General features: G+C 36.2%; 1 protein-coding gene across 1 annotated transcript in view; it reads left to right on the forward strand.

Annotated features, from left to right (window-relative positions):
• The window catches only part of LOC139953636 (uncharacterized), a 41020-nt gene extending 16368 nt beyond the window's left edge, over positions 1-24652 (forward strand). The window contains exons 8-14 of the mRNA XM_071953131.1: positions 252-446; positions 1355-1519; positions 1917-1972; positions 3721-3790; positions 13575-13676; positions 16097-16237; positions 18227-24652. Coding sequence (XP_071809232.1) covers positions 252-446; positions 1355-1519; positions 1917-1972; positions 3721-3790; positions 13575-13676; positions 16097-16237; positions 18227-18979 — 1482 coding nt within the window. The 3' untranslated portion in view covers positions 18980-24652. The remainder of the gene's footprint in view (positions 1-251; positions 447-1354; positions 1520-1916; positions 1973-3720; positions 3791-13574; positions 13677-16096; positions 16238-18226) is intronic.
• The last annotated feature ends 2583 nt before the right edge of the window (positions 24653-27235 follow it).

The following is a 27235-nucleotide window of genomic DNA, read 5'->3' on the forward strand; positions in this document are numbered from 1 at the left end:
GCACATGCATGTCAGACGTTATTTTTTCAGACTTTCTGTTGCGCAATAGGTTGAGCTCTGGTTTTCTTTTCAGCAGAGTATGGTTCGAGTGATGGTCGTGATACTTGTGTCCTAACCATTAATGCTGTGCCCTTCAGATGGGACATAAAGAGATTGGTCATGTGTGTGATTGTACTTGAACATAACTGAGTGATATGAATGCTATATAAGAAGCCACTATTATTATGACTTATTATTATATTGTGTTGCAGGAAGGGCCGCTGTTTAGTCATGTAACATCAACACCTACTCAAGCAGCAAGGACTCTACCTAAGCCACCTCCAGTCAGATTCCGTAATTCAGTCTATCCAGATAGCAAGTTGCCTCCATTAAAACCTCATGCTTTGGAGGGGGAGTGTATCAGTGATACTGACAAAGACAGCTTATCACTATTGGGCAATCAGCAGGTATTGTTATTCAGTCACAATAAACTGTGTTAGGTTGTTAGAATTCAATATAAACTAGATTTAAGTTTTTGTCGTAACAAAAACAAGTTGTTTGGAATGTCTTTCAATTTTTAGTTGTAACACATCCATAAAAAGCGTATGAAGCTAAAAGGCAGTGGACACTATTGGTAATTACTCAAACTTATTAAAATCATAAAACTTTAATGGGGAGCTGTTGATATATAAAACATTGTGAGGAACAGCTCCCTCTGAAATCACGTAGTTTAGGAGAAAGAAGTGATTTTCAACAAATTTGATTTTGAGACCTCAGATTTAGAATTTGAGGTCTCGAAATCAAGCATCTGAAAGCACACAACTTCGTGTGACAAGGGTGTTTTTTACTTTCATAGTTATCTCGCAACTACAGGACGACCAAACAAGCTCAAATTTTCACAGGTTTGTTATATTATGCATATGTTGAGATACACTCGGTAAGAAGACTGGTATTCAACAGTTACCAATAGTGCTCATTGTCTTTAAAAAGCCTTATACATGTAACACCCGGTAATCCCAAGCGGTCACCAATTAAGTACTGACAGCGGCTGATGTTGCTTAAGTTCGGATATCTGAAGTGAACCAGTGTATTTTATCATAGTATGGTCGTAGCCCAAAAATGTATTTTGGAAGAAAATATACAAATGGAAGGAGGGGTCATACTTTTTTGGCATTTTTCAAATTTAGCACCATTCTTGATCTATTAAATGCCCACATATAAATATAAAAGCTGTAAAATTCAAAGACTTACAGCAAATAGCATATGGTCACTTTTAAAACCTAGTAATACCCATTGCAATTTGACACCTGATAATGTCATCAATAGCGACTGGATCACTTGTATTTAAGCATTTCTTACATGTTATTATGGTCAGAAATGGTACGGTCGTTCCGAGACTCATGAAGCATATCCAAGAAGTGGAGATTTTGAACAAGCAAAGACTCCCAGTGATAGAAAGGTACGGAAATCCACAAAGAAAGAGAGGCGGATACAAGAACAATTAACCAAAGAGTTGAATCGGCGAGAACAACAAGTCAAAGTAAGTTTGATTTCATCCAATCCTAACAGTGGGTTTGGTTAATGGCACTGAACATGTTTGGTTATTATCAAAGACTTGGTATTCTCACTTGGTGTATCCCAACATATGCATAAAATAACAAGCCTGTGAAAAGGAGGTTGTTCATTTGGCCAATCCTGTGCGCTGCACGTACAAATTTGTGCGTTTCGATTGTTCGTCACCGTTTGACCTCTGAGATGGCCACTGGATGACGTCAATGCATATTGTTCAATTATTCCGCTTTTCTTAGAATCTAGGACGCATAACCAGAAGAAATGAAATTAAATGAAATATCATACTTTGAATGTGAATGTTTGATGCATGATGATGACAGAGTTCTTAAATCCATTGTTCTCATGTAAGTAATCTTTTTCTGCAGGTAAACCAAGCACCTGATGCCACTCATGGGCCTGATGATCAAAATCCAACAGCCAGGTAAGTCTTATTTATAAGAACAATAATAGACCGTTTTTTATATAGCGCTTTTCACGCGCGGGGGGTGTCTCAAAGCGCTTCCGACATTATTACCCCTGGTCACTGGGCCTTTAAAATCATTCCTTAAACCATCTCAGCTCCCTGGGGAGTATACAGCCTGTGCGCAATTTATGTGCTACTCGGCTATTACCAATTATAAGAACCATCTCTGCCCTCACATTTACCCTTGAGTTGGATGAGAGTAGCAATTATAGTTAAGTGTCTTGCTCGGGGACACAGGTGTCACGACCGGGATTCGAACCCACACTCTGCTGAACAGAAGCATCAGAGCATGAGCTTGGTGCTCTAATCCACTCGGCAACGACACCCCAGTCAAATTCTGCACATCTATCATGTCTATCAAATATTCCAAAGTGAACAATGTAGGTATTAATAAAAATATCAAAGTCTTATGTAGTGCATGCATCTACCTAACAAGGTACTTAAGGCGCTTAGAATATACAAACTTTCAGGTTATTGAAGTGATGAGTTCTGATACCCAATTATGTAGCACCTTATAAGGGTTCACAAGGTGCTACGGTGGATAGTAGGGCACCCCTTAGATGATCATTCTCAGATATATCCAAACTATTTAGCCCTTACTTCAATCAACCAGCTGATGCATTCCACCTGTCAAATCACATGGAGTCTAGCCTAGTTTTGGTTTCTTGTTTACTTTTTACGCACAGCGCAGCAGGCCCACTCATTCAACTCATGGTTAGGGCCAACAAACCGCCCCCCGTCAGGTTAGTGTATATGGGCGGTTTGTCATGGCGGGCACTAATGGTGAGTTGAATGAGCGGGTCGGCTGCGCTGTGCATGAAAGGTAAACGAGGAATGTCTTGCCTTGCACCAAGACTAGGTCTAGCCATGCTTGACTTGGGCTACATCACAGTGCTTCAGTGGGCCTGTCATTAAAACTGAAAGGCACGGGACACCTTTGGTAATTTTCAAAGACTGGTTTTCTCACTTGATGTGTTTCAACAGATGCATAAAATTACAAACGAGTGAAAATTTAAACTCTATTGGTTGTGGAAGTTGCGAGAGAATAATGGAAGAAAAAACACCCTTGTTGCACAAGTTGTGTGCTTTCAGATGCCTCGAATTCGAGACCTCAGCTATTAAAATATTTTATTGAGAAATTACTTCTTTTTGAGAGACTGTGTTACTTCAGAGGGAGCTATGTTTTATACTGTTGACAACTCTCCGTTGCTCGAAACTAAGTAAGTTTTAATGCTAACAATTATATTGAGTAATTACCAATAGTGTCCGGTGGTGGTGAGTTCAATTCCACAGGTCAAACGTGAAATTCACATTGCTCAGGTTTAGGAACATGGTCCTTGAAAACCTGTAACAAGATAAGTTTTGAGAGGAGATTTAAATTTTGGGGTTCAAAGACAAGATGTAAGATTAAGTGGTAGAGAGTTCCAGATGCTTGGTGAAGCTGGCTAAAAAGACCTGTCACCCCAGGAGTGTTGAGACTTTGGTTCAATGAGGAGAAGCATGGAAGTTGATCGACATCCATGATCAAAAATTCCTTGACCGAGTGAAAACTTTAAGTTGTTTGAAAATATATTGGGTGAAGTCTTGCCATTAAGTGCTTTGTGGACAATGAGTGTCAGCTTGAAGATGATTCATCGTGAATTAATTAAACTCTAGATTATAAAAATGTAAGGTTTAACGAATTGTCTTTCAATGCCTTTTTGAAGGAAAATGAAAAAATCTCGGAATGAGCGATGGAAAACAGAGAACTTGCCATCTACAGAGATAACGAACAAGGTAAACCCAATCTCTTTTTATCTGTACATGGGGACATTTTGTCTGAAAGTAAATCTGCTGTGGTAGAACATTTCTTTCAATCAAGTTACAGGGAGAAACTTTTCACTTTTATTGGGTTATGTTAATTATATCAGTTTTTATACACCCAAGTTTGAAAATTACTTTCAGTAACACTTGTTAAATTGTGTATAAAAACTACAAACTGAAAAAAGACTGGATTGTTTTCACGCAGAAAGAACAATTAATCCATAACAGGCGTACACAGTCTGAGAAACATTACTGAAAGCAATGATTCTCAGATTCAAGTTTTAGGCAATGAAAACAGATACCTTTTTTTAACCACATTACTTTCAAGTGACCTGTTTGTTAAATGATGTACTCTTACAAAATCTCCTGTAGGGTACCTTCCCTTTGAGAGTACAAGCCTAATTTCTGGGCCCAATTTCATAAAACTGCTTAAAGACACTGGACACTATTGGAGATTGTCAAAGACCAGTCTTCTCACTTGGTGCATCTCAACATATGCATCAAAAAACAAACCTGTGAAAATTTGAGCTCAATCAGTCGTCGAAGTTGCAAGATAATAATGAAAGAAAAAACACCTATGTCACAGGTGCTTGATTTTGAGACCTCAAATTCTGAATCTGAGGTTTTGAAATCAAATTCGTTGAAATAACTTCTTTCTCGAAAGCTACTCCACTTCAGAGGGAGCCGTTTCTCACAACAATGTTTTATACAACCAACCTCTCCCCTTTACTCGTTACCAAGTAAGGTTTTATGCTAACAAATATTTTGAGTAATTACCAATAGTGTCCACTGCCTTTAAGCAGAACATTTTGCTTAACAATTTCCTGCTTAGCAGAAATGAGCAGGATACCAGTCACAAATTGAACATGTGACATGGTATTTTGACTGGTAACTGTATTCTGTTAAGTACAATTTTGCTGTGCCTAGCTACTTTTTGTGGTTAAGCAGCTCTATGATTTTGGGCCCAGAGAATCTTTTTTCAAACAAAGTTCACAGAAACATAATCTCATCATATCAAATTAAAGAGTTAATAGTAAATGCAATTAGTCACTGTGGTTGAATGTATCGGATTACCAGGACTGCATCAGTAGAGTCATTTGACTGTAGTAAGTTAATAAATGGAAGTACATGTACATGTAACAACTCATTGACAAGTCAGGGAAAACCGGCTGTAACAACTTTGCCATGTTTGTGTAAAGGTCTGAATGTTGATATCAAACTTGTCTGAACAAGTCTGAAATTCAAACAAGTGAAGGTAAAAACAAGCTGCCATTTTGCACAACTAAGAGGCAGTCTTATGATTACATTAGAAGTAGGGATATTGTAGAGAGCTAGTTGATATAGATCCCTAGTGACTACACATTAACTTACTGCTATATGCCAGGTACTGGTTAAGTCCCTTTAGCAAGGAGTCTCATGCTAAATTGTAGCATGATTGTATGTGCAAAATGGACCTCATGTGAAAGGACAACAAAATCTTGCCAAATCTTGGCAAACATTGCTACATTTTACAACCAAGCCAACAATAAGTAAGGGACCCCAGTTAAATTGCTGTGATGTGAATAGCACATTAGAAACTACCACTTCAGGCTACCTGTCTAAATACAAACATACACTTGAACATGTGTCATACATGTACACTATAAATAGTGTAGTAACCACATTGGATAACTGCCTCTGTGTGTATTTATTGATCAAACCCTCTTAGAACCGACCCTTAGTCAATATTATTCCTTCCTCCTACACAATTGCACTCCCACAAACTTGTTACTTTAAGTTCTTTCTGTCTTGTCTATTGTCTTCTTTTGGTTTGTCATTAAAGGAACACATTGCCTAGGATCAGTCGAGTAAATCTTTGAAAACCATTTGTAACCGTTTGTTATAAATTATATATGGGTAGAAAGATATTGTAAAAGTAAAATACAATGATCAACACAAATAGTCTCAAAATTGTGTGGTTTTCACATGTTTTGGCAATTTTACACAATGGTTCGCCACTAAGAAGTTTTATAACATGTTTTGGCTTATACACACACGAATGGTCTTGTTTTGTGTACATGTTTTAGGTGGGGCTAGGCTAAGCCCACTTTTCACACAATCCGGCAACCTGGACTCACCCTAAGGGTTATAAACCGTCTGGAATTAGAGGGTTTCATTGAAGTAAAAAAATAAAAAAAAATCAGCAGATGGAGTTGACCCATAGATAATGTAGAAATTTACATAATTACGAAACCTGTCCTTCCAACCACTAACCTCGGTTTTCCTCGAGTTAAGGATTAGAGGGCCCTTTCGTAACACAAAACACATTGTCCACAGATTTACATTAAACTTGTTGTAAAATGAGGTAAACAATGCCATGAAAGTACGTTTTAAATGCTAAAATAATTGTTGTCTCACTGAGACGGAAATAGTTTTTGCGACTTGTTCGACTCATCTCTCAAAAACTACAGTTCCTCAGTAAGTACATGTATTATATTGGGAAGCTTTCTACCATTCATTGAACCATGTAAGTTTAATATAAATCTGTGGACATTGTGTTTTGTACCCAGACCCATTAATAGATGTTTAGATAAAGTATAAATTTCACCTTAGAGACAGTTGAGTGTCTTCAGAAAAGGGCAATGACCAGTTGATTACCTATCATTGCCGCTCCCTCGGGCATTCATTGTGTATTCAAGATATCTATACATGAGGAGACACTCATTAAGTATTAAATATGCAGTCTTGGCTATTTAAAAAATTCGGGTGTTTCAAAATGTCCACAGATTTACATTAGACTTGCGCAGTTTAAAGATAATTATATTAGAAAGCTTCTCTTTGAATATTACTTACTGAGGTGATGTTTTTTTTATAGAAAAGAGTAAACAAGTCACAAAGTAGTTTTATCTAGCAGGTAAAAACATATTAGGCCCTAATCATTTATGGTATTATACATGTACCATAACATGGTTAATACGTTTTTTACATGCTTAAACTCAAGACGCAAAATATTTTTGTGACATTGTTTTACTCATTTCTCAAATTCTGCAGTATTTCGCAAGGGAAGCTTTCTTCTATCATTATCTTGAAACTGTAAATTTCATGTAAATCTGTAGACATTGTGTTGTAGACCCTTTAATGGTTACACTTTCTTTTTGACTTCCTGTGACATATTTTTCCAACAGGTAAAAATAGAAAATGTCATCAGCTTTGTCTGTTATTCATCTACACAGCCCTGATTGCGTTACACTATAATGTGAAAAGTCAGAATTTTTTTTTATTTTTTCAATTTAAACTGGATCTGTTTTTGGCAAATGTTTTATGTTTTTTTTTGTGGTTTTGAAGCTGAGGTATAAATCATGTGGGTTTAATCCATATTCCCTGTGGCTACTCTTGTCAGCTTGTGGCAGTTCTCCTGTTTTTTGTTTGCATTTTAGGTTAAGTATACTTGGTGTCAATTGATTGAATGCTATACATAGTAGGCAATAAAGCTAAAAAACTGTGATAATTTCATTTCAAAAGGTGGTCATGCTTTTGAGGTGTCACCAACAAATCTGGACAGATTATGTCCAGGCAAGAAGAATATTCTGTAATAAGTATACTTAATCAGAGAATCATAAGTGACACTTTGACAGTAATGTTCTCAGATTTAATTTTTAGGTCATAAAATTGAGAAATCTTTCTAAAAGTGCTATTTATCTAGGCTTCTTACCAAAATTGTTGATTGACACTAATATTAAGAGTGCTTACCAAACGTATAGCCTACCTTTAAAGCCAGTGGACACTTTCGGTAAACAGTGTTGTCCAAGGCCCACACTTTGTGTATCACACCTTATAAAACAACAAACCTGTGAAAATTTAGGCTCAATCGGTCATCGGAGTCAGGAGAAAATAACGTGAAAACCCACCCTTGTTTCTGCCGCGTTTCACCATGTCATGACATGTGTTAACTATAAATATGTAATTCTCGATGTCGAGAATTGATAGTTGTTTTAATGTTTTCTCAAAAAGTAAAGCATTTCATGGAATATTATTTCAAGAAAAGTCTTTTACCATAACCTTCTGTAAACCCTGTAAAATATTTGTAAATCTGTGAATTTTTTTTTTTTCTGTTCCAAAAGTGTATAAGGGCTTTAAAGGCATTTTAGCTACTGCTCTCAGTTCCTTGACCATGTGACAAAAATTCAACAGTGTTCGCATTGTAATGATTACTTCACATTCATAGCAAATAAATGGCCCCTTAACCTGCATGTATTGCATACAATTAGTTGGTGCTTTGCACTGTAATTTCATTGGCAATTGTTTCTTTGTTTAACCCAAATTAAGGGGTTTCTGTTCTGCCAAGTCATTCATAATTAGTGGAATTATATTTTTCAACAAATACTGTGGAGTAGAGTACATGTCGTTTCCTGTAAGTTTTAAAGAAATGTTTGTAGTTTTGAAGTAATGTTAGCAGTAAAACCACTGGGTTAATACAGAGGAAAAGCAAGGCTACATATATACAGATCTGCAACAGATCCGTGTTTTTCCTTTGCTTTTGAAGATGTCATTCATGACACAGATCAAAATTAGTTCCTAATTTGTCATAAAAATATGGGGAAAATGCAGTACAAACAAAGGCGTCTCTTTTTTGTCATGCTTGCTGCAAAATTTTCTTTACATGCCAGTGCTAACGCGTGAAAAAAAAATTTGATAAATAAAAACACTATTCAATGACGTTCTCAAATGTAAGAAACACACAAGATGTTTGGGGATTTGTTTTGCTTACAAAGACTTTTGCCAACAAATTGTCTGTACTTTGGCTTATAGGCCGGACATATAATAACGATGATTGCGAAACAAAATCTGCCACGGATCTAACGTGAAGGATAAGGTTATCTTGTATCTGTATCCGTATTGGTAATCACACATGTATCTTTTCTTGAAGTGTGCAACCTGAACCCTGTGGAAAAGGGACCTACAATCCCGGCCATATCTCGTTGGGCCCCCCTGCCCCCTTTCAATGTTGGTTCCAATTGCCGATTTGGTTCCAATTGCCGATCGTGTTCTGAGTTACAGTCAACATTGAGCGGGGGGTGGGGGACAAATGTTTTGAATGTGAATGGGAAGTGCACAGGGAATTGTTGTATACAACGTTAGGAAAGGGTGGCCCAAGCATTTTGGCCGGGATTGTAGCTACTTGAGCGGAATGTTTTGAACGGAAATGCTATTTTCATTTGTTTATCATGCGTTTGTTCACCATTAAATGAAATTTTGATTTGTGTACACTTCTGATTATCGATTTAAAAATCAGGCTCCAACCTCAAGGTTTTGAAAAAACTAAAAACACTTCTGCATTTGACGCCGCGTTATAATGACAATGCTTTGACGTCATGTATGGGAGTTTGCTTTGTTATACCTCAAAGCTGCAACTAAGCAGCTATACAGCTAAGAGCTCCCAACTACATGTATGACGTAACATGAGTGGTTACTTAACGGAGCTTTTGGCAAATCTTTAATAAAAGCTGGATGGGTATTCAAATGATTGTTTTTTTTACACAATAAGAATCTATTTATAGGCATATGACTCGCTTTTCTTACTGATTTAAAACATTTGAAATGAAATTCAGCAAATTTCACAACTTCAGGGTATGGTGTTAAAAGCACCTGGGGCCTCCCTCGGCTGTATTCCTGAGGGACAATTGAGAGATACATGTACCAGTGTGAGAGGGCTCTTAGCGTATCTTTAAGATCGTTTATACTGACATTTTTTAATTGACACAAATTTAGGTTGTGCCATTTTGGTTGCCAATGTCACTTTGGTTCGTGGAAGTGTTGTGGCCAAGCGGTTAAGAGCACTGAATTCAAACTTTGGTGTTTCTGATCAGCAGAGTGTGGGTTTAAATCCCCAGCCGTGACACTTATGTCCTTTAAAGCCATTATATACTTTCGGTAAACAGTATTGTCCAAGTCCCACACTTCGTGTATCACAACTTATATATAAAATAACAAACCTGTGAAAGTTTAGGCTCAATCATTCATCGGAGTCGGGAGAAAATAACGGGAAAACCCACTCTTGTTTCCGCGCGTTTCGCCGTGTCTTGACATGTGTTAAAATAAATCCGTAATTCTTGCTATCAAGAATTTTGTTTTAATGTTTTCTCAAAAAGTAATGCATTTCCTGGAACAATATTTCAAAAGAAGTCTTTCACCATTACCTTCTGTAAACCCTGTAAATTATTTGTAAATCCGTGAACTTTTTTTTTCCCTGTACCAAAAGTGTACTTTAAGCAGGACACTTTTAACCATTGCTTCGTCCTTCGGATGGGACGTACATGTAAGCCTTTGGTCCCATGTGTTGTGTAACGCATGTAAAAGAACCCAGTGCACTTTTCAAAAAGAGAGGGGTTCGCCCCGGTGTTCCTGGCAGTGGCTGCTAAATGCACCACTGTAGCACCTTAAAAACCCTTAGGTGTTAAATAATTGGGTCTCATAATTCATCAATTCAATAGAATATCTTTCCGAAAGTTTGTATAATATACTAAGCGCCTTGATTACCTTGTTTAGTAGTATACATGCGCTATACAAAACTTTTATATTATTTTGTGTGATATAATGCGCATTTCAAGTGACGCAAATGACCTAACCTGTCTCCCATAATTATCAATACAGTCAATGTTTGACGTGTATTGGGGTCACTCCAGTGCATTTTCTTAGAAAACTTGTTGTTCTGATAGTTATTATTGTGCTTGAATTGTGAACCAGTTGATATTAGTACAAAATTAGATCACACAGCTGCAGGCTCAAGGGTGGCACAATATGTTAAGATCTATATATGCTAGAGTGCTTATAATTGCCCTGTAATTTTGAGCAGCTCTGCATAACAGCTTGTGAACAAATCGTTGTAGCAGGCTTTCTTTGATTTGCCTACGGCTGTTGTGTGGCCATTTTCATAGCAAGATCAGTGCTTTTTTTGTGTTAATTTATTTTATAGAATTAATAACGCATAAAATGAAAGTATACTTATAATTTTGTGACTTTGTTGTGTATTATGCCAACCCTCCTATACATTTATATTATGCGGTTCAGACAGTTGGACCAGAGTTGTATCAAACTAAATAGATTAGAAGCGACTTAAGGTCGACCCAACCCGAATAAATGTGACCAGTTCCGGAGGACAGGTGAACTTAAATTGTATGTATCTGCTTGGATTAAAGACAATGGACACCTTTGGTAATTGTCAAAGACCAGTCTTCTCACTTTGTGTATCTCAACATGCATAAAATTACATAACATAAAAACGAAAATTTGAGCTCAATTGGTCTTCGAAGTTGCGAGATAATAATATAAACGGTAAAAAAAACACCCTTGTCACACTAAGTTGCGGCTTTCAGATGCTTGATTCCGCGACCTCAAAATCTAAATTATGAGGTCTCGAAATCAAATTCAAGGAAAATTACTTCTTTCTCGAAAAAATAAGGTTACTTCAGAGGGAGCCGTTTCTCACAATGTTTTATACTATCAACAGCTCCCCATTACTTGTTATCAAGTAAGGTTTTATGCTAATAGTTTTTTTGAGTAGTGTCTTCTGCCATTAAAGCCAGTGGACAGTGGACACTATTGGTAATTGTCAAAGACCAGTCTTCTCACTTGCTGTATCTCAACATATGCATAAAATAACAAACCTGTGAAAATTTGAGCTTGATTGGTCGTCGGAGTTAAGAGATATCTATGAAAGAAAAAACACCCTTGTCACAAGAAGTTGTGTGCTTTCAGATGCTTGACTTCAAGACCTCAAATTCTTAACTCAAGTTCATGGAAAATTACTTCTTTCTCGAAAACTACGTTACTTTAGAAGGAGCCGTTTTTTCACAATGTTTTATACTACCAACCTCTCCCCATTACTCGTTACCAAGTAAGTTTTTTATGCTAATAATTATTTTGAGTAATTACCAATAGTGTCCACTGCCTTTAAAGAATCGTTACATTATAATGATTATCAGAGTTTGATACTGCTTCTAATCTGCTGCTGAAGAGTCCTTCTGAAAGACTGCATTAGTCGCAGGATCTTTCAACTTACAACAAGTCCATTTGCTCCTAACTGTTTCAGACATTAAACTGTTCAATATATACTTAATTCAATAGTTTGGTTTGGTGCAACTCTAGGTTGCCTGTCTGTAATGTCAATGCTATGAGCTCTGAAAAATAGCGTGGTTCCCTGGACGCAGTATAGTCCCACACAAGCATGATAAATGATTTTATCCGAAGAGGTTTAAAAGTATTTGTGCCAGTAGAATGAAGAGTTGGCTCTCCAGTGACATGCCGGTCAATAAAAACAGCCCTGTGTTGTATCCGTTTGTCTCCAGTGACTTTGGTTTAATGGCTGGCATCTATTATACGTGTTGATGCTTCTGCCTTGATGCATAATTTACACCCTTGTCTAAAATTGAAATCTTGAATGAGGTTCAGTGAACCACTGTCTATTGTAGGACAGTATTGACTCCTGTTTGTCATCAAGCTGATGGATTTTATCTCCCGAAATGTCATTCTACATACATGCAGGATATATTGAATGTTTTGACTGTATAGGCTCGATGATATTGGTTTCTTACTTTTTCCTTGTATATCAATAATAACCCTGAGCGCAACTGACTGAATCAATTTAGAACAAAATTGGGTTGAACATAGAAAAAATGACAAGAGCAGAAATTGAACCTTTAACCTTAATGTTCTTATTTTGTAAATATTTTTTGAGGAAAAGCCATGCAGAAGTCATACAACCTGTAACGTTATCTATGGATCTACCCTGTCAGTTTTATTTTTGTTTATAACTTGATACTTCAAAAAAAATTGTGCATCCCTTAAAGGAACATGTTGCCTTGGATCGCCCAATCAGAATAAAGAATTCAAGCCTACTTGCAGATAATACACATTATTATACTTCATTTCTTTACTACTGCTGCATGATGTAACAAATTAAATCACAAAAATGTCCTAAGCTTTGGTATTCCCATGGTCCTTGTATAACGAAAAGAGTCACAAAATCACAGTCTTAAGGGAAGATCTTTTTTTGGGAATCACTCTTAAAATTAATTGCAATGACAACTCTTGGTTGAGAAACCTGCGACAGCTTTCAGTAGTACATTTATACAGCATTTTGAGTGCTTTTCACTCATTATGAAAGATTTATAAAACAAAAACAAAACTTCTCATCTTCTCATTTCATTGAACTTTAAAGAAAAATCATCAATTAAAATCAAGAAACTTCTAATTATTCTTTAATCACTATTCCTAATTGCCAATTAACAGTTATCCTCAGTGGATGGACTGTTTGTTTGATCTCACCTACTGTACATGTAACAGATGTTGCTTCTTTTACAGAAGAAGAAAGCTAAGAAGACAAAGGTTTCTTAACACAGAGTTGTTATCTGTTGTTATAACCTAACATTTGAATTTGAGAAGTGTTACCGTCAGTAACATTTCTGAGAATGTGTTTTGCAATTAGAAATAATTTTTCCAGCTTGGACAAAAACGCCCGGATTTTCATCAATATCAAGGCAATGCTACAACCATTTAAAATGAAATTTGCACAGGTTTGGTTTAAATGTAATTGTTGTAGAAATAAACAACTGAGTGATTTATTCTTACCCCCCCCCCAAAAAAAAAAAAAAACCTAAAACAGATTATAATGATTCTATAATCACTATTACTAATTGGCAATTAACAGTTTCCCTAGATGGATGGACTGTTTGTTTGATCTCACCTACTGTACATGTAACAGATGTTGCTTCTTTTACAGAAGAAGAAAGCTAAGAAGACAAAGGTTTCTAAACACAGAGTAGGTGTGGCTCCTGTCAATGAATCCATCACAGCATCACAAGCTCCGCCTCTTCAGTCGATGGTGAGTTTGTTTTACCTCTCAAATTCTAAGGTTGTACTATTCCAGGCAGTTTACATAAATGCAAAAGAAAAACATGTTTACTTGGATTTGTTGTTGGTTCACGTAAAAGCTAATTACAAAAAAATAAGTCTATTTGTGATGGGCTCTGTGAAAATGAGTCACAATTAATAAGGGGGACAATTAACTATTGGGTTTTATACATGGCTGAAAAGAGCATACAACAAGCTTAATTTCTATATTACTTGGTTCAAAGTTTTGACCGTATGAAAAATAGATTATGTCATTATCTGAAGAAAAAAAAAAGGGGGGAAACAGCCCGTTTAATAAAAACATCAACTATTGATGTCGAAGGGATGAACAAAAAGAACATGACCTTTATCGATCAAAAACAAAGTTTCTATTTTAGAAAATGTGAAAGACCCTAAAGAAGCATAAAACCATATACACAAACTTTTTACCCTCCGATCACTCAACAACCATGTACTGGAAAGTGGGTTGTGTGGCAAGCAACTCATTTCTGTATAGCCTGTCACATTTTTTCACGCATATCTTGCTTTTTTTGTGACTTCTTTTACTAATTTCTCATAAACTGCAGCACCTCAGCAAGTAATATTTCGCCAGGGAGTTTAGCTTAGTTTGTTTCTTTATTAGTCCACCTTTTAATAATTTGCTGTAGCCCATTCACTTATGCAATATTTTAAGTCGTTGTAAGTTTACTTTTTATTTATTTATTTCTTTCCTTTTATTGTTTATCCTTGCCTTATAATTTTTTTTTATTTTTTAATTAATTTTACTTTTTACTTGTTTTTTAAAAATTCTTCTTAGATATTTATTATTTACCATCGATTGTATAATTATCTGCTTTTATTCTTGCTTTGTGCACTATATTATGTTAAATCCATATTAATTTCATAGTGTACCCCAGATGTGGGGCAACAGATCTACGGATCATAGTATGTATTTGCTTTTGTTGACCCTTGCCCATCTCAGTGTATATTGTCTTGTATTTTGTTTTATACTGTCATGGCAAATACAATAATAATAATAATAATGATAATAATAATCATAATTATTAAACTGTGTGAGGTGGATATAAATCTTTGGACATTGTGTTTTGTGTCCTACAAAAAATACCCAGACTCAAAACTGAATGATGAACTCTACCATGACACTGAAAAAATTCCTTACAAGTAAAACAATAATACCTACAGACTTAATGTCTACTGTTTGTTGAAGAAGCAGTAATATTATCGGACCAGTCAAGATGTGAAGTATGTACAATCCTCTGGTTACACCGTAATGGTTGGAGAAAGACATTCTTACACACAAATGATTGATGATTTGCTACATGGATTACAACTGACTCAAATTGCAAATATGTGTGATTTATAGCAGCTCTTTTCGCCATGATCTTTGGTTACAGTTTCACGATGGTATGGTAGACTAGCTGTTTTATTTCAAACTTGTTTGATAATTTGGCCTCGTTGGATATGGTTTGTCCGGTTTTCCATGACTGAGGGTGTGATTAGGGATTTATCTTCAAGCAACCTTCAAGCAACGCACATGTGACAATCGGCATTTGATGCAAACGTGCCACAATTGATTTGACATTAACTTCTTATTATAAGCTTTAAGCCTGCATTTTGTGTTAAGCTAAGGAGCACAAATGTGATGGGCTCTGCACAAATTAGTCACAAGGGGGACAATTGACTTATTGAGTTTTATACATGGCAGAAATGAGCAAACAACGAGCTTCATTTTGACATATCTTACACACTTGATGTTTGGTTCAAAATATACAACCTTTTTGAAAAGTAGAATATGTCACAAGCTGAAAATAACCCATACTGGGGAACCAGACCATTTAATAAAAACATCAACTTCTGTTGCGTAGGGATGAACAAAAAGTACATGTTTTATTCACCTTTAGCGATAACAAACAAAGGTTTTTTTTCTTCAGAAAATGTGAAAATATAGACCTTAAAGAAGCATAAAACCACATGAAAAAACAAACCTCCCATCACTCAACAACCCTGTACTGGAAAGTGGTTTGTGTGAGAAGCAAACAAATTTGAGCTCAATTGCTCGTCGAAGTTGCGAGATAATAATGAAAGAAAAAACACCCTTGTCACACAAAATTGTGTGCTTAAATATGCTTGATTTCAGTACCTCAAAATCTAATTCTGAGGTCTCAAAATCAAGTTCGTGGAAAACTACTTCTTTCTCGAAAACTATGTTATTTCAGAGGGTGCCGTTTCTCACACTGTTTTATACTATCAACAGCTCTCTATTGCTCGTTACCAAGTAAGTTTTTATGCTACAATTATTTTGAGTAATTACCAATGGATGTCCAGTGCCTTTAAAGGTTCCTTTGAATGTCTTATTTTCATCTGATTCTTCTGGTACTGGTATTTTCTCAGGCTGTTCCATCCTTTGATGTTGCAAGTGGGGATATGGGTCGAACTGCCGATGATATGAGAACTGAGATGGCTATGTTACTTGGCAACCAGCCAGCAAGCATGTATGGATATCGATCAAATAATTCTACTCAATATTATGAGGTGAGATAATCGATATGTTCATTGGTCATGTGTGTGGCAGCACGCTGCCAAGCAACAGATATTCAGTTTACTTTTGTTACCCCTGACCTGCATGATTTGTCCTTGTTTTGATTCGTTCAGGTTGTCCTACCCAGTCGCCCTCATTAATTTTTATATATTTTTAAAACTCATTATCTGATTACAATTGCCTTAATACTTGCTTTATTTCGACCTGTTCTTTCTCTATTTGTTCTCTCTTCTACTATTGTAACTTCGGTTTGGTTTGTAAGGATCAAATAAAGATTCATTTAGTAATAAAACTGAATTATCTGCGATGAGAATCATGACTATTAAGGGTAGCATTAAGGGTAGCAATATTTCTATATTTGTTCTCTCTTCTACTATTGTAACTTCGGTTTGGTTTGTAAGGATCAAATAAAGATTCATTTAGTAATAAAACTGAATTATCTGCGATGAGAATCATGACTATTAAGGGTAGCATTGAAGAGAAACAATTGTTTTTCAATCTGCGATGAGAATCATGACTATTAAGGGTAGCATTAAGGGTAGCAATATTTCTATATTTGTTCTCTCTTCTACTATTGTAACTTCGGTTTGGTTTGTAAGGATCAAATAAAGATTCATTTAGTAATAAAACTGAATTATCTGCGATGAGAATCATGACTATTAAGGGTAGCATTGAAGAGAAACAATTGTTTTTTAGAGATTGCCTATTATCATTTAAAAAAAACAATATTTAATGGCAAAATGGTAGGAGGGTTAACATTTTTCGATGGAAGTTACTTCATAGTGAGGGCTACACGTAACCGATTTGGGCTGTTGACTCAAATCAACCGCCACCAGGGGCATGTTGCTGGCTACTCCTTGGGGCTGAAACAGGGTTAATGTAAGAATGTGTTGTAACCAATCGGAGCCTGGTCGGTAGACAATAATGCACCACATTCCCAACCTTTTATGAAGCATTAATAATTTGGAAAACAAGTATTGAGTGAGCTATTGTTTTTTTATGGACTAATCAACGAGTAACAGCTGTTTCTGACAGGCGCTCCAGAGTCGCACTAAACCAGATTCTGAAATAAATACATGAAAATTTTGACAACTGAAACAGTTCGAAGCAACTGGATGCGCTAGAAGTCGAAAGATCAATTGTTGCAGGTTTGGTTTCCGAGCCAATGTTAATGTTATGTTGAGTTCGCCTGTCTGAAACGAAAAGCTATTTGGATCGACCCAAAGTTGCTCTTAAAGGAACACGTTGCCTTGGATGTGCGGGTCTTTGAAAAGCGTTTGTAACCAATTATTATAAAATGCATATGGTTAGAAACATATTGTATTTAGAATACAATGACCCACACAAGTTTGCCTCGAAATTGCATGGTTTCCTTTTACTTTGCGAACTAAACACAGTCGGCCATTTATGGGAGTAAAAAATACCATGTTTGTCGACGAGATAAAAGGAAAACTTCGCAATTTCGAATGATACTTGCATTTTATAACAAATGGTTACAAATGCTTTTCAAAGACCAACTGGACCGATCCAAGGCAACGTGTACATTCTGTTTGGTTGAGTGCGCCTGTCTGAGTGCATCTGTACCATTGCTTACGCTATAACAGCTTTAATACTCAACCCTGTCAGCAGCAGTTTGGTTACCATTGTTGTCAAGATCTGACCTTTCTCTTACCAAGAATGGTAGACTGAGGTAGATGGAGGGTGATCATGGATAAAACTACAGCTTTATTACAAATGGCCTTTATGTTTAAGGTTTGAGTGCTTGTGAGGAAGCTTGTTGAACTAAACTTGCCAATGGTAAGGAAGAGGAGGCTATGTGAGCAGTTAACAATGTTGTAAATTGGTCTAAGGTACACGTAAGCAAAGGATTAATCACCATTTTCTTTTGCTTTTAATTTTTTTCCGCGTCAAAGGTAACTTCTTCAGATTAATTAATTAATTGTTTTCTTGGTGTTTCTTTTCCCCTGCATCTACATGTACAGCAAACTCCAGAAGAAAAGTTACGTGAGCAACAAGAGAAAGAGCAGAGGGATCTTGAGATCAAGAGACGATGGGCTGTAGAGCGCAATCATCTATCGCAGATGCTTGATGAAGCTTTTAAGCTAAAGATGAGCTCTCTACCTTCTGCACCACCCCCTGGACATGCAATGTATGATCCAAGATCAGATAGGTCCCATAATGATTCATACATGCAACCACAATATACCGGGGGCTTGGGTGCAAGACCATCATCTTATCCTGGTTATGAGCATCAAAGGGGGATACCTGGAGAGTTACCGGGTACCAGTTATGCTGACAGGGTAACCCCATTCAGTACAGGTTACAGTGATAGGGGGACTCCAAGGAACCCATCCACCAATCCTGCATATAATCATCCTGCCTATAATACTACACCTGCTAGTCTATATACACACCTCTCACCAAGAAATGTTGAGCCCAGGGGCCCTTATGGTTTGTATGGTGAGAGATCGGCTGACTATGATGACTTGTCCGATAGGAGACGACATCGCTCAAGACGTCATGGAAGTATACATGATGATGATTTAAGAAATAGTGTAAGGAGAACTGACAGAATTGGAAGAAGTGCCTCTTCATCACACAGTAGGGGCAAGACAGAGGACGTTGCTCTTCTCAGACAGCAGAATGATTCTATGCACAAGCAACTACTGGAGCAAAAGAGAGAACTAGAACAAGCTCTTGCCGCTGTTGGACAACCACAAACACAGATTGTGTAGATCAATGCACAACACTTTTATCATCAGTGCAGGAGGGCCTCAATACAGCTTTATCATGCTGCCTCCATCTTCGTCATGTTCCTTGTATCGAATAACAATATTGAATGATAATAATCATTATGCAAATTGGAACCAGACTATTTTGTTCTTCCAGCCTCGGTTTGGTTACATTGTTATTATCAATGTGGAACAATGAAGATGGCTGCACAATGATAAAGGTCTTTAGAGAGGTATCGCAAGCATACAGGGATACAGATACGATAACTATATACGATCATGTTGGATGCGCGTCAGATTACAGCTGATAAGCTCTTCCTTGTGTTGCATCCCCCAATGTTAGAAATTGTAAAGTAAGTTTCCTGCAAGCACCCCAAAACATCAATATGATCATTAAAAGCAATAGTAGTAAAATTGTTTTTAATCTAGGTCAAAACTACTAAAATCAGCAAAATGGTAACAATCTTTTAACGTATTTGGGGTGTGTTTGAGCTCCCACATCTATTCTCAATGTGCTCGCAAAACACGGAAGCCTTGGTTAAGGGTCATCTTAATACATAAGTAAAGTGTTGATGTATCCAAATTTGTGTCCGTAGCCTTGGGAAACCTCTCTCTAACCGTCTTATCTAGAAGAATTATGGCAGTAATACTTTGTAACATAAAGTATCGTTGTAATTTGCACAGATTGATAAGGCTTTGGTCTGATTCGATTTACTTAACATTGTAACTTAGTTTAATTTAAGCCCATGTCTATATTGTTTGTATTAACTCCATACAAATGTGAAAGGATCAAAATTTAAAGAAGAGAAGTATATTTTCCAGTAATGTTTTTTAGACAAAACAAAGGTAACTGTTTTTTAAAACTAATCAGGCTGAAATCGAATGTTCAGTACTTAAAGTAGAAGTATGTTTTCTATTTTAAAGTGTGAGTTTGTCACAAACATTTTAACTTTAATCATTTATCTGTGTTTTTTTATTTTAGTACTAAGAGAATGTGATGATTTACTCGTGTGCCTATATTCCGTATGGATACATTATATTTATGAAAACTTGTAACTTCTGCAAAGCTTTCTAATAATGCCACTTAATTCGCCATTTGATTTAATAACACTTCAACTCCTCCATTGTTCTTGCCATTTGTAATTAACTGATTTAACTTATATCCAGTCCGAGCCACTTTATCCAATACATTATTCACCGATGTGCACTTAATGTAACTCTGATCACTAGTTATGTAATCTCCATCAATTTAATATGTAGGGTGTGTATTACGTGTGTGTTTATTGTATATGTTTCCTTAATGTGTGTGTTTATTTATGTTTCTTACTTGTCATACCAATTGAGAGTGAACTAAGTGTTATTTATTTACAGTCTGTGATATTAAAGGGTTCTGCAGCCGATTTCATGAAACGCTAGGATTAATCCAATCTCGAGTTAGTACGAGTAACCCGTCCTAACTTAGGATGGGTTTAATGCGTCCTACGTCTTTGGATACGGAACTTTACTCGTCCTAAGTCCTAAGATTAATCCTAAGTTAGGAAGAGTTTGGTGAAATCGACGGCTGGTACTTTTTGTAGTATACAAAGTACAATGTGTACACATTAAGGGTAAACTTACTTGGTTTGAAGAATGACAGTAGAAAGCTTCCCTTCAAATTTTACTTGCTGAATGCTGAGATACTGTCTGTCTGTCCTTGTCTAGTCCTAGTCTTGTCTGTCCCAGGGTAAATTTAAAAAAACATTATGCTTCAAATTTTCCCTGCATATTGGCGAGTAACTTAACGGGTATCTTTAACCATGTCATAAATATGTTTCAATTGATTATGTAGCATGTAAATTGCTTAAATTACATTTGATACGTTTGTTTGTTGTTACCAATACCACCAAACCATCAATACAAATAAAAAAAATGTGCCAAGGACACACACAATGAGTGAAACAATGTCACAATTTTATTTTAGCATGTACATTGTACAACGTATTTACCAGTTTTGGTCTTAAAATAGTACTGACAATTATTTTTGTGACATTGTTTTACATTCTTTTCTTAAAAATTACAGCAAGCAAGTGATATTTTAAAGCAATCGCACAACATCGGTAAAAAGTGTTGTCCAAAGGCCCACACTTCGTGTATCACAACTTATATGTAAAACAACAAACCTGTGAAAATTTAGGCTCAATCGGTCATCGGAGTCGGGAGAAAATAGCGGAAAAACCCACCCTTGTTTCCGCACGTTTCGCCGTGTCATGACATGTGTTTACAATAAATCCGTTATTCTTGATATCGAGAATTGATAATTATTTTAATGTTTTCTCAAAAAGTAAAGCATTTCATGGAATAGTATTTCAAGAGAAGTCTTTCACCATTACCTTTTGTAAACCCTGGAAGTTATTTGAAAATCTGTGAACTTTTAACTTTTGTTCTGTTCAGAAAGTGTCCAATAGCTTTAAGGGAAGCTTTCTACCACCATATCTTATTTATTTTTTATTTATTTTAAATCTTTAGACATACACAATAGTTACAAGTTGTTCAGGGGCCGTCAAGGTTAAAACAAAAGTATAAAACTGTCATCAAAAGATGTATAAAACCAGACTTCAACGTTTAAAGGAACACGTTGCATTGGATCGGTCGAGTTGGTCTTTGAAAAGCGTTTGTAACCGTTTGTTATAAAATGCATAGGGTTAAAAAGATATTTGTAAAGTAGAATATAATGATCCACACAAGTATCACTCGAAATTGCGTAGTTTTCCTTTTACCTCGTCGACAAACACGGTCGGCCATTTATGGGAGTCATAAACTTGACTCCCATAGTGGCTGACCGTGTCAGTTCGCAAAGTAAAAGTAAAACCGCGCAATTTCGAGGCAAATGTGTGTGGATCATTGTATTCTACTTTTAAAACATCTTTTTAACCATATGCATATTATAACAAACGGTTACAAACGCTTTTCAAACACCCAACTCGACCGATCCAAGGCAACGTGTTCCTTTAATGTAGATTTGTGGACTTTGTGTTTTGTGTTACAACCAAACCCTTAAAGGGATCCATCCGTTTAATGTATTTGCTTCTACAGCTGCTTGATGTGTTCTATCGTAGCACTACTTTTAAACAAAGTAGTCTGGTACCCTAGTCTGGTGACCTTCTAAAATACTTGATTGTTTATATTTAGTTAAAGACAGGTTAAACTTTGGGTAATTTCCAAATACCAGTATTCTCATTTGGTGTATCCCAAACATATTATGCAGGAAACAATGAAAGTCAAAAACATTCTTGTTGTTTAGAATTGTGTGCCTTCAGAGACCTGAAGCCTTTCTCAGTTTAACATTTTGGGGTGAAAGATTACCCCCTTTTTAACTGCAAAAGAAAAGGTCGTGGTTTCTAACAACGTTTTATATCAAGTTACTAATGGTCATTAAATTGTTGAGTAATTGCCAAAGGTTTACATTCCCTTTAAACCATATACAAACCTACGAAATATGAAAATGCAAGCTTTTTTGTGTAAACAAGTAACTCGGTGATAAACCAGTATCAATCTTCCAGAAAAATATTTCACAAATTTGAATTTGAGACCTCAGCTGATGAGGTCTCGAATTCAATTCAAGTATTTTTGTGAGATTTTTTTTTTTTTTTTTTTTTTTTACTTTTTCTTTACTTACTACCAACGACTCTCCGTTGTTCGTTACCAAGTATGTTGTTATGCTGACAACTATTTTGAGTATTTACCAATAGTGTCGTGTTATATTTTAACTTAAAAAAGTGTTACTCATTTTTGTCTAGAAGATTTTGAAGCAGACGTCATTTTAAGATGAGGCGTTAGCTGTCTTTATATACGAACAACATAAAGAAGCTCCTTTAAAAGAGTATTATGTTATGATGCAGTGGATTATTTGCCTTCCATGCAACACTTAAAAAGGTAGTGCGCCTTTTCTCTTTACCGTCCAATAGATTTAAATAGACCAACACGACGCGATAATGGCCTACCATTTAATAAGTTAACTGAAACTTTTACACTATTTAAAATGCCTACATTCCTTCCTATTTAGTAAAGCCAAAGTGAACAAAGGTGGCCATTTTGAATTGTTTTTGCATTGTTATCATCTAAAACTGTCTTGTTACTTAAAAGGGTCTGGGTACTTTTTACATAAGTCCCAAAAAATAAGTTGTTTTCCCACTCTCAGACAGTGAGACGAAAATTATTTTTGCATGTAAAAACGTATTAACCAGTTTTGGTGTGTTATGGTAAAATACCCTTCCTGGTTATTACATTTTTACATGCTGAAACTGAGACTAAATTAATTTTCGTGACATTGTTTTACTCATTTCTCAAAAACTACAGCACCTCAGCAAAATAGAGCGTTATTAAGCCGTAAATTTAGGGCGTAATACCGCCATTTAGGGCAAAATAACGCCATATAGGGCGTTATAGCGCCATACTGAAAAAGTGTTTAGTTTTTGGCAGAGATCAGTCACCGTAGTAACGTTATATTCTTCTTATAAAACATATTTTTATATGAATTTTATAACAAACGCTTTTCAAACGCTTTTCATAGACCAACTCACCCGATCCAAGGCAACGTGTCCCTGCCCTTGAAACATGATCTCCCTCTATTCATATGTATTTCCACCTATACACTTGTGTACCTGTCAATGTATGTTGTCGTGTTGTCATCTAGTCTTCAAGTAAGACTCTATACAAGTGTCTCTGTCAAACCAATCACTTTTGTGTCTGCAGAGTAACATCAAACGAGTGACTTTAAATCCTACAGTCCTAGCAGAGTTTGAAACCAGCATCAATTCTTGAGATAAATCTCTTCCATTCCAACAGTGTGGCAACTATTGTCTGAGGTCACTCTTCTAACTGCATACCACCAAAATCAAAGTTTCAAAAGAAAAAGAAAAAACTGTAAAAAGAACTTGTTAAGATCATTGATGGAATGTATTTCCTCTGTATTTTTCCTTTTCGAATTCTTTACTGTTCACTTTTGTGCACAGAATCAATGGCTAACTTGATATTAATTCTTAAAGAAAGGTTTCTTTTGGGTGTAATACGCTGTTTTGTACGAGAGATAATTATATTATTTATTTGATATTTCAGAGAATAACTACTGATAGTTATTTATTTCAAATAAGGTCATAGTCCATAAGTTTGAGTTTAGATAAAAAGTGGTGCTTTGTAAACACATTAATTGTAGTTTTAAAACTTGATATTTTTTCATCTGAGATTATAACTGATTACCCTTGCACCGATGTGAACTAAGCACTGTACTCGGCACTTTGCCGACAACAACATATACACAATACAAGGGTTTGATTCGAACCAGCTGACATCTAGCCAAAGGACTACCTCGTTGGTCTAGTGGTAAGACATTTCCTCTACAGTGCAGATCGTGGGTTCGCATCCCATACAGAGTGATTTGCCAATAGGTTATGTTTCCCTTGCATAACTCTGTAAAGTTCTGAGTATTACAGATCTTCAATACATATCGGTGTAAGGATTAACACATTTTGTAGTCGGTTTATGCAGTCTGCATCGCCCTTTTCCGTACCAATAAACATCCATTCCATACCGTCCGCTTAGAGAAGTTAATGATATAATTATTGTATATTGCACTGGTGCATTTAAGGCTTTAAATGAATTGCTGTTTTCATTAAAAATGGTTTTTAACATCAATAAATATCGAGTCAAATTGTTACTAATGTTTTGTGTCTTCTTTTATTGGTATTTGAAGTCTGACTGTGTGGACCTGAGAATTTTGACCAAAAGAGGTTTGTGAACAAAAGAGGTTACCTAAGTGTAGGCACTTGAAATACTATGTGGACTTACATACGTCCACACATCAACTTTGTGTTTTTGTTTATACTGTTTAAAAATTGGATTTTACTGAAAAAGATACGTTGCCATAGATCGGGCGAGTTAAATCCACTAAAAATGCCGAATGCACGGTTTTTCTTATACGTCGTGTACTAACACGGCACACAAGTTTTTGACTCCTTAAAATGGCCGACCGTGTTAGTTCGCAAAATAAAAGAAAACCACGCAATTTCCAGGCATATTGTGGATCATTTACAATTCTCTCTACTAATAGCGTATCCAAAACCGTGCAGCTGCCCAGTTTCATAGGGCTGCTAAGCTCCAAAAATTTGCTAAGCATGAAATTTCTTCCTTGACAAAAACAAGATTGCCATACAAATTTCCAGGTGATTTTCAGGATAAGCAAACAACAGCTAAATACCAGTACCAAGCAATATGCAACAAATGGAAATTCGGTTGGTAGTCCTGTTTTTATCAAGGAAGAAATTTCATGCTTAGCAATTTTGTTGTGCTTAGCAGCGCTATGAAATTGGGCCATGGTGACACGAGCACGGCGTCATCACTTCTATTTTCAAACACCTCGTCTGGCGTCCTATAACTGAACGCATTCAGTTTTTCTTCTGCTAACTTTCAAAACTCGTAATGGTCAGTGTCCTACATATTTCTCAAAACTCATCAATAAAAAAGTTCCTTCAACCCGGCAACGATCTTCCGCATCCTAACACCTTCAACTGATGCCTGATTCTCGTGTGAAAACACGCTACGGTGACAGAGCTTTTTCTGTTGCAGCTCCCAAATTATAGAACACTCTCCTTCCCAAAAATTCAAAATGCTTCTTCCTTACAAACATTTAAAACCATGTTGAAGACATTTGTAGTTATTTTCTTGTGAATCTGCTATTTCTTTGCTTAAAGGCAGTGGACACTGTTGGTAATTACTCAAAATAATATTTGTTAGCATAAAAGCTTTCTTGGTAACGAGTAATGGAGAGCTGTTGATAGTATAAAACTTTGTGAGAAACGGCTCCCTCTGAACATCTCTGAAGTAACGTAGTTTTGATTTCGAGACCTCATAATTAGATTTTGAGGTCCCGAAATCAAATAAACGAAAGCGCACAACTTCGTGTAACTCACCCTATCCAAGGCAACGAGTCACGTTCCAAGTGTGCAGAACCAAGGAATTTTCACAGATTTTCACAGCCATTATACATCTTCGGTACAGAAAAAACCACAGATTTACAAATAACTTCCAGGGTTTACAGAAGGTAAATGGTGAAAGGCTTCTCTTGAAATACTATTCCATGAAATGCTTTACCTTTTGAGAAAACATTAAAACAATATCAATTCTCGAAAACAATTTTAATTGAACTTTGCACTTTAAATAATATCGAACAAGGAATGCTTGATAAACCGATGATGTGAGATTTAAACACCCATGAAGTCTCCTAAATTGAAAAACTGGTCCAACTGCTTTACTGTTCCCTTTGTATACGAGTAAGCACATTATTTTTCTTGGTTTTTTTTTGCCCAACATTTGTTTTTCAGCACATGCAGATACTGCCTACATTGAAAGAACTTTTCTGGATTTTTTTTCATCCAAATCAGTAAAAACAGAGACGATACTCCACTATATAAAGCTATATGAACATTACAGACAACTTTATAATGAAACAACTAATTTAAAACCTAAAAACGTCGATTCTTGCGTTCAATTACTTTACAAATCCATGGAGGATTGTTGTTGATTAGTTTGATTACTTCCCTTTGATCTGCCGGGGAAGATAGACACCCAATCTAAGAATGTAAATTAATGATTTATCCTTTGTAGATCATTTGTTAATCCCATGTGGAATCAGTGTTCACACACGACACGACACAATCACAATCAAACTCGAATAATAAGTTTATTCAAAGCGCCTGTTGATCACAATGAACCCAGATAATGTCTACATTACAACCCTATCTGTTCTTGTTATCGGTCTTAGTTTTGAGACTATATAGTTACAAACAATGCACAGGTGTGGCGGTTTCAACTTTCCGAATGACCAAATACGGTAACATTACGTCATGCGACGCCTGCGCACAGCAAGCGAAAGTAGTCAATTGTTGTATGCTGTACTGAGTCCCGGAAAACTGAACACGGCGGTAGACTGAAACCGCCACACCTGTGAACAATGGCATGTTGTAGGTTTGGATTGTTAACGATATACAATTGTTGCACGCTGTGACGAGGCGAAAACCCATGGACAAAACCCATGGACCCAACTACAGCGTGCAACAAATCGAGGTGATGTACACCGGTGTAAGTCACTTTTCATGTTACCCGGCCCCGTCGAGCCATGTAACGTCAAACCTCACAATTTGTTACCGGGTATAAAAAACATAAAGTCACCTGGAAGTGGTAATTTTTCAAAATAAAGCTTTTGTCACTAATATATGTGTTTTGATG

This window comes from Asterias amurensis, chromosome 22 (genome assembly GCF_032118995.1).
Source record: "Asterias amurensis chromosome 22, ASM3211899v1".
NCBI classification, from domain to species: Eukaryota; Metazoa; Echinodermata; class Asteroidea; order Forcipulatida; family Asteriidae; genus Asterias; species Asterias amurensis.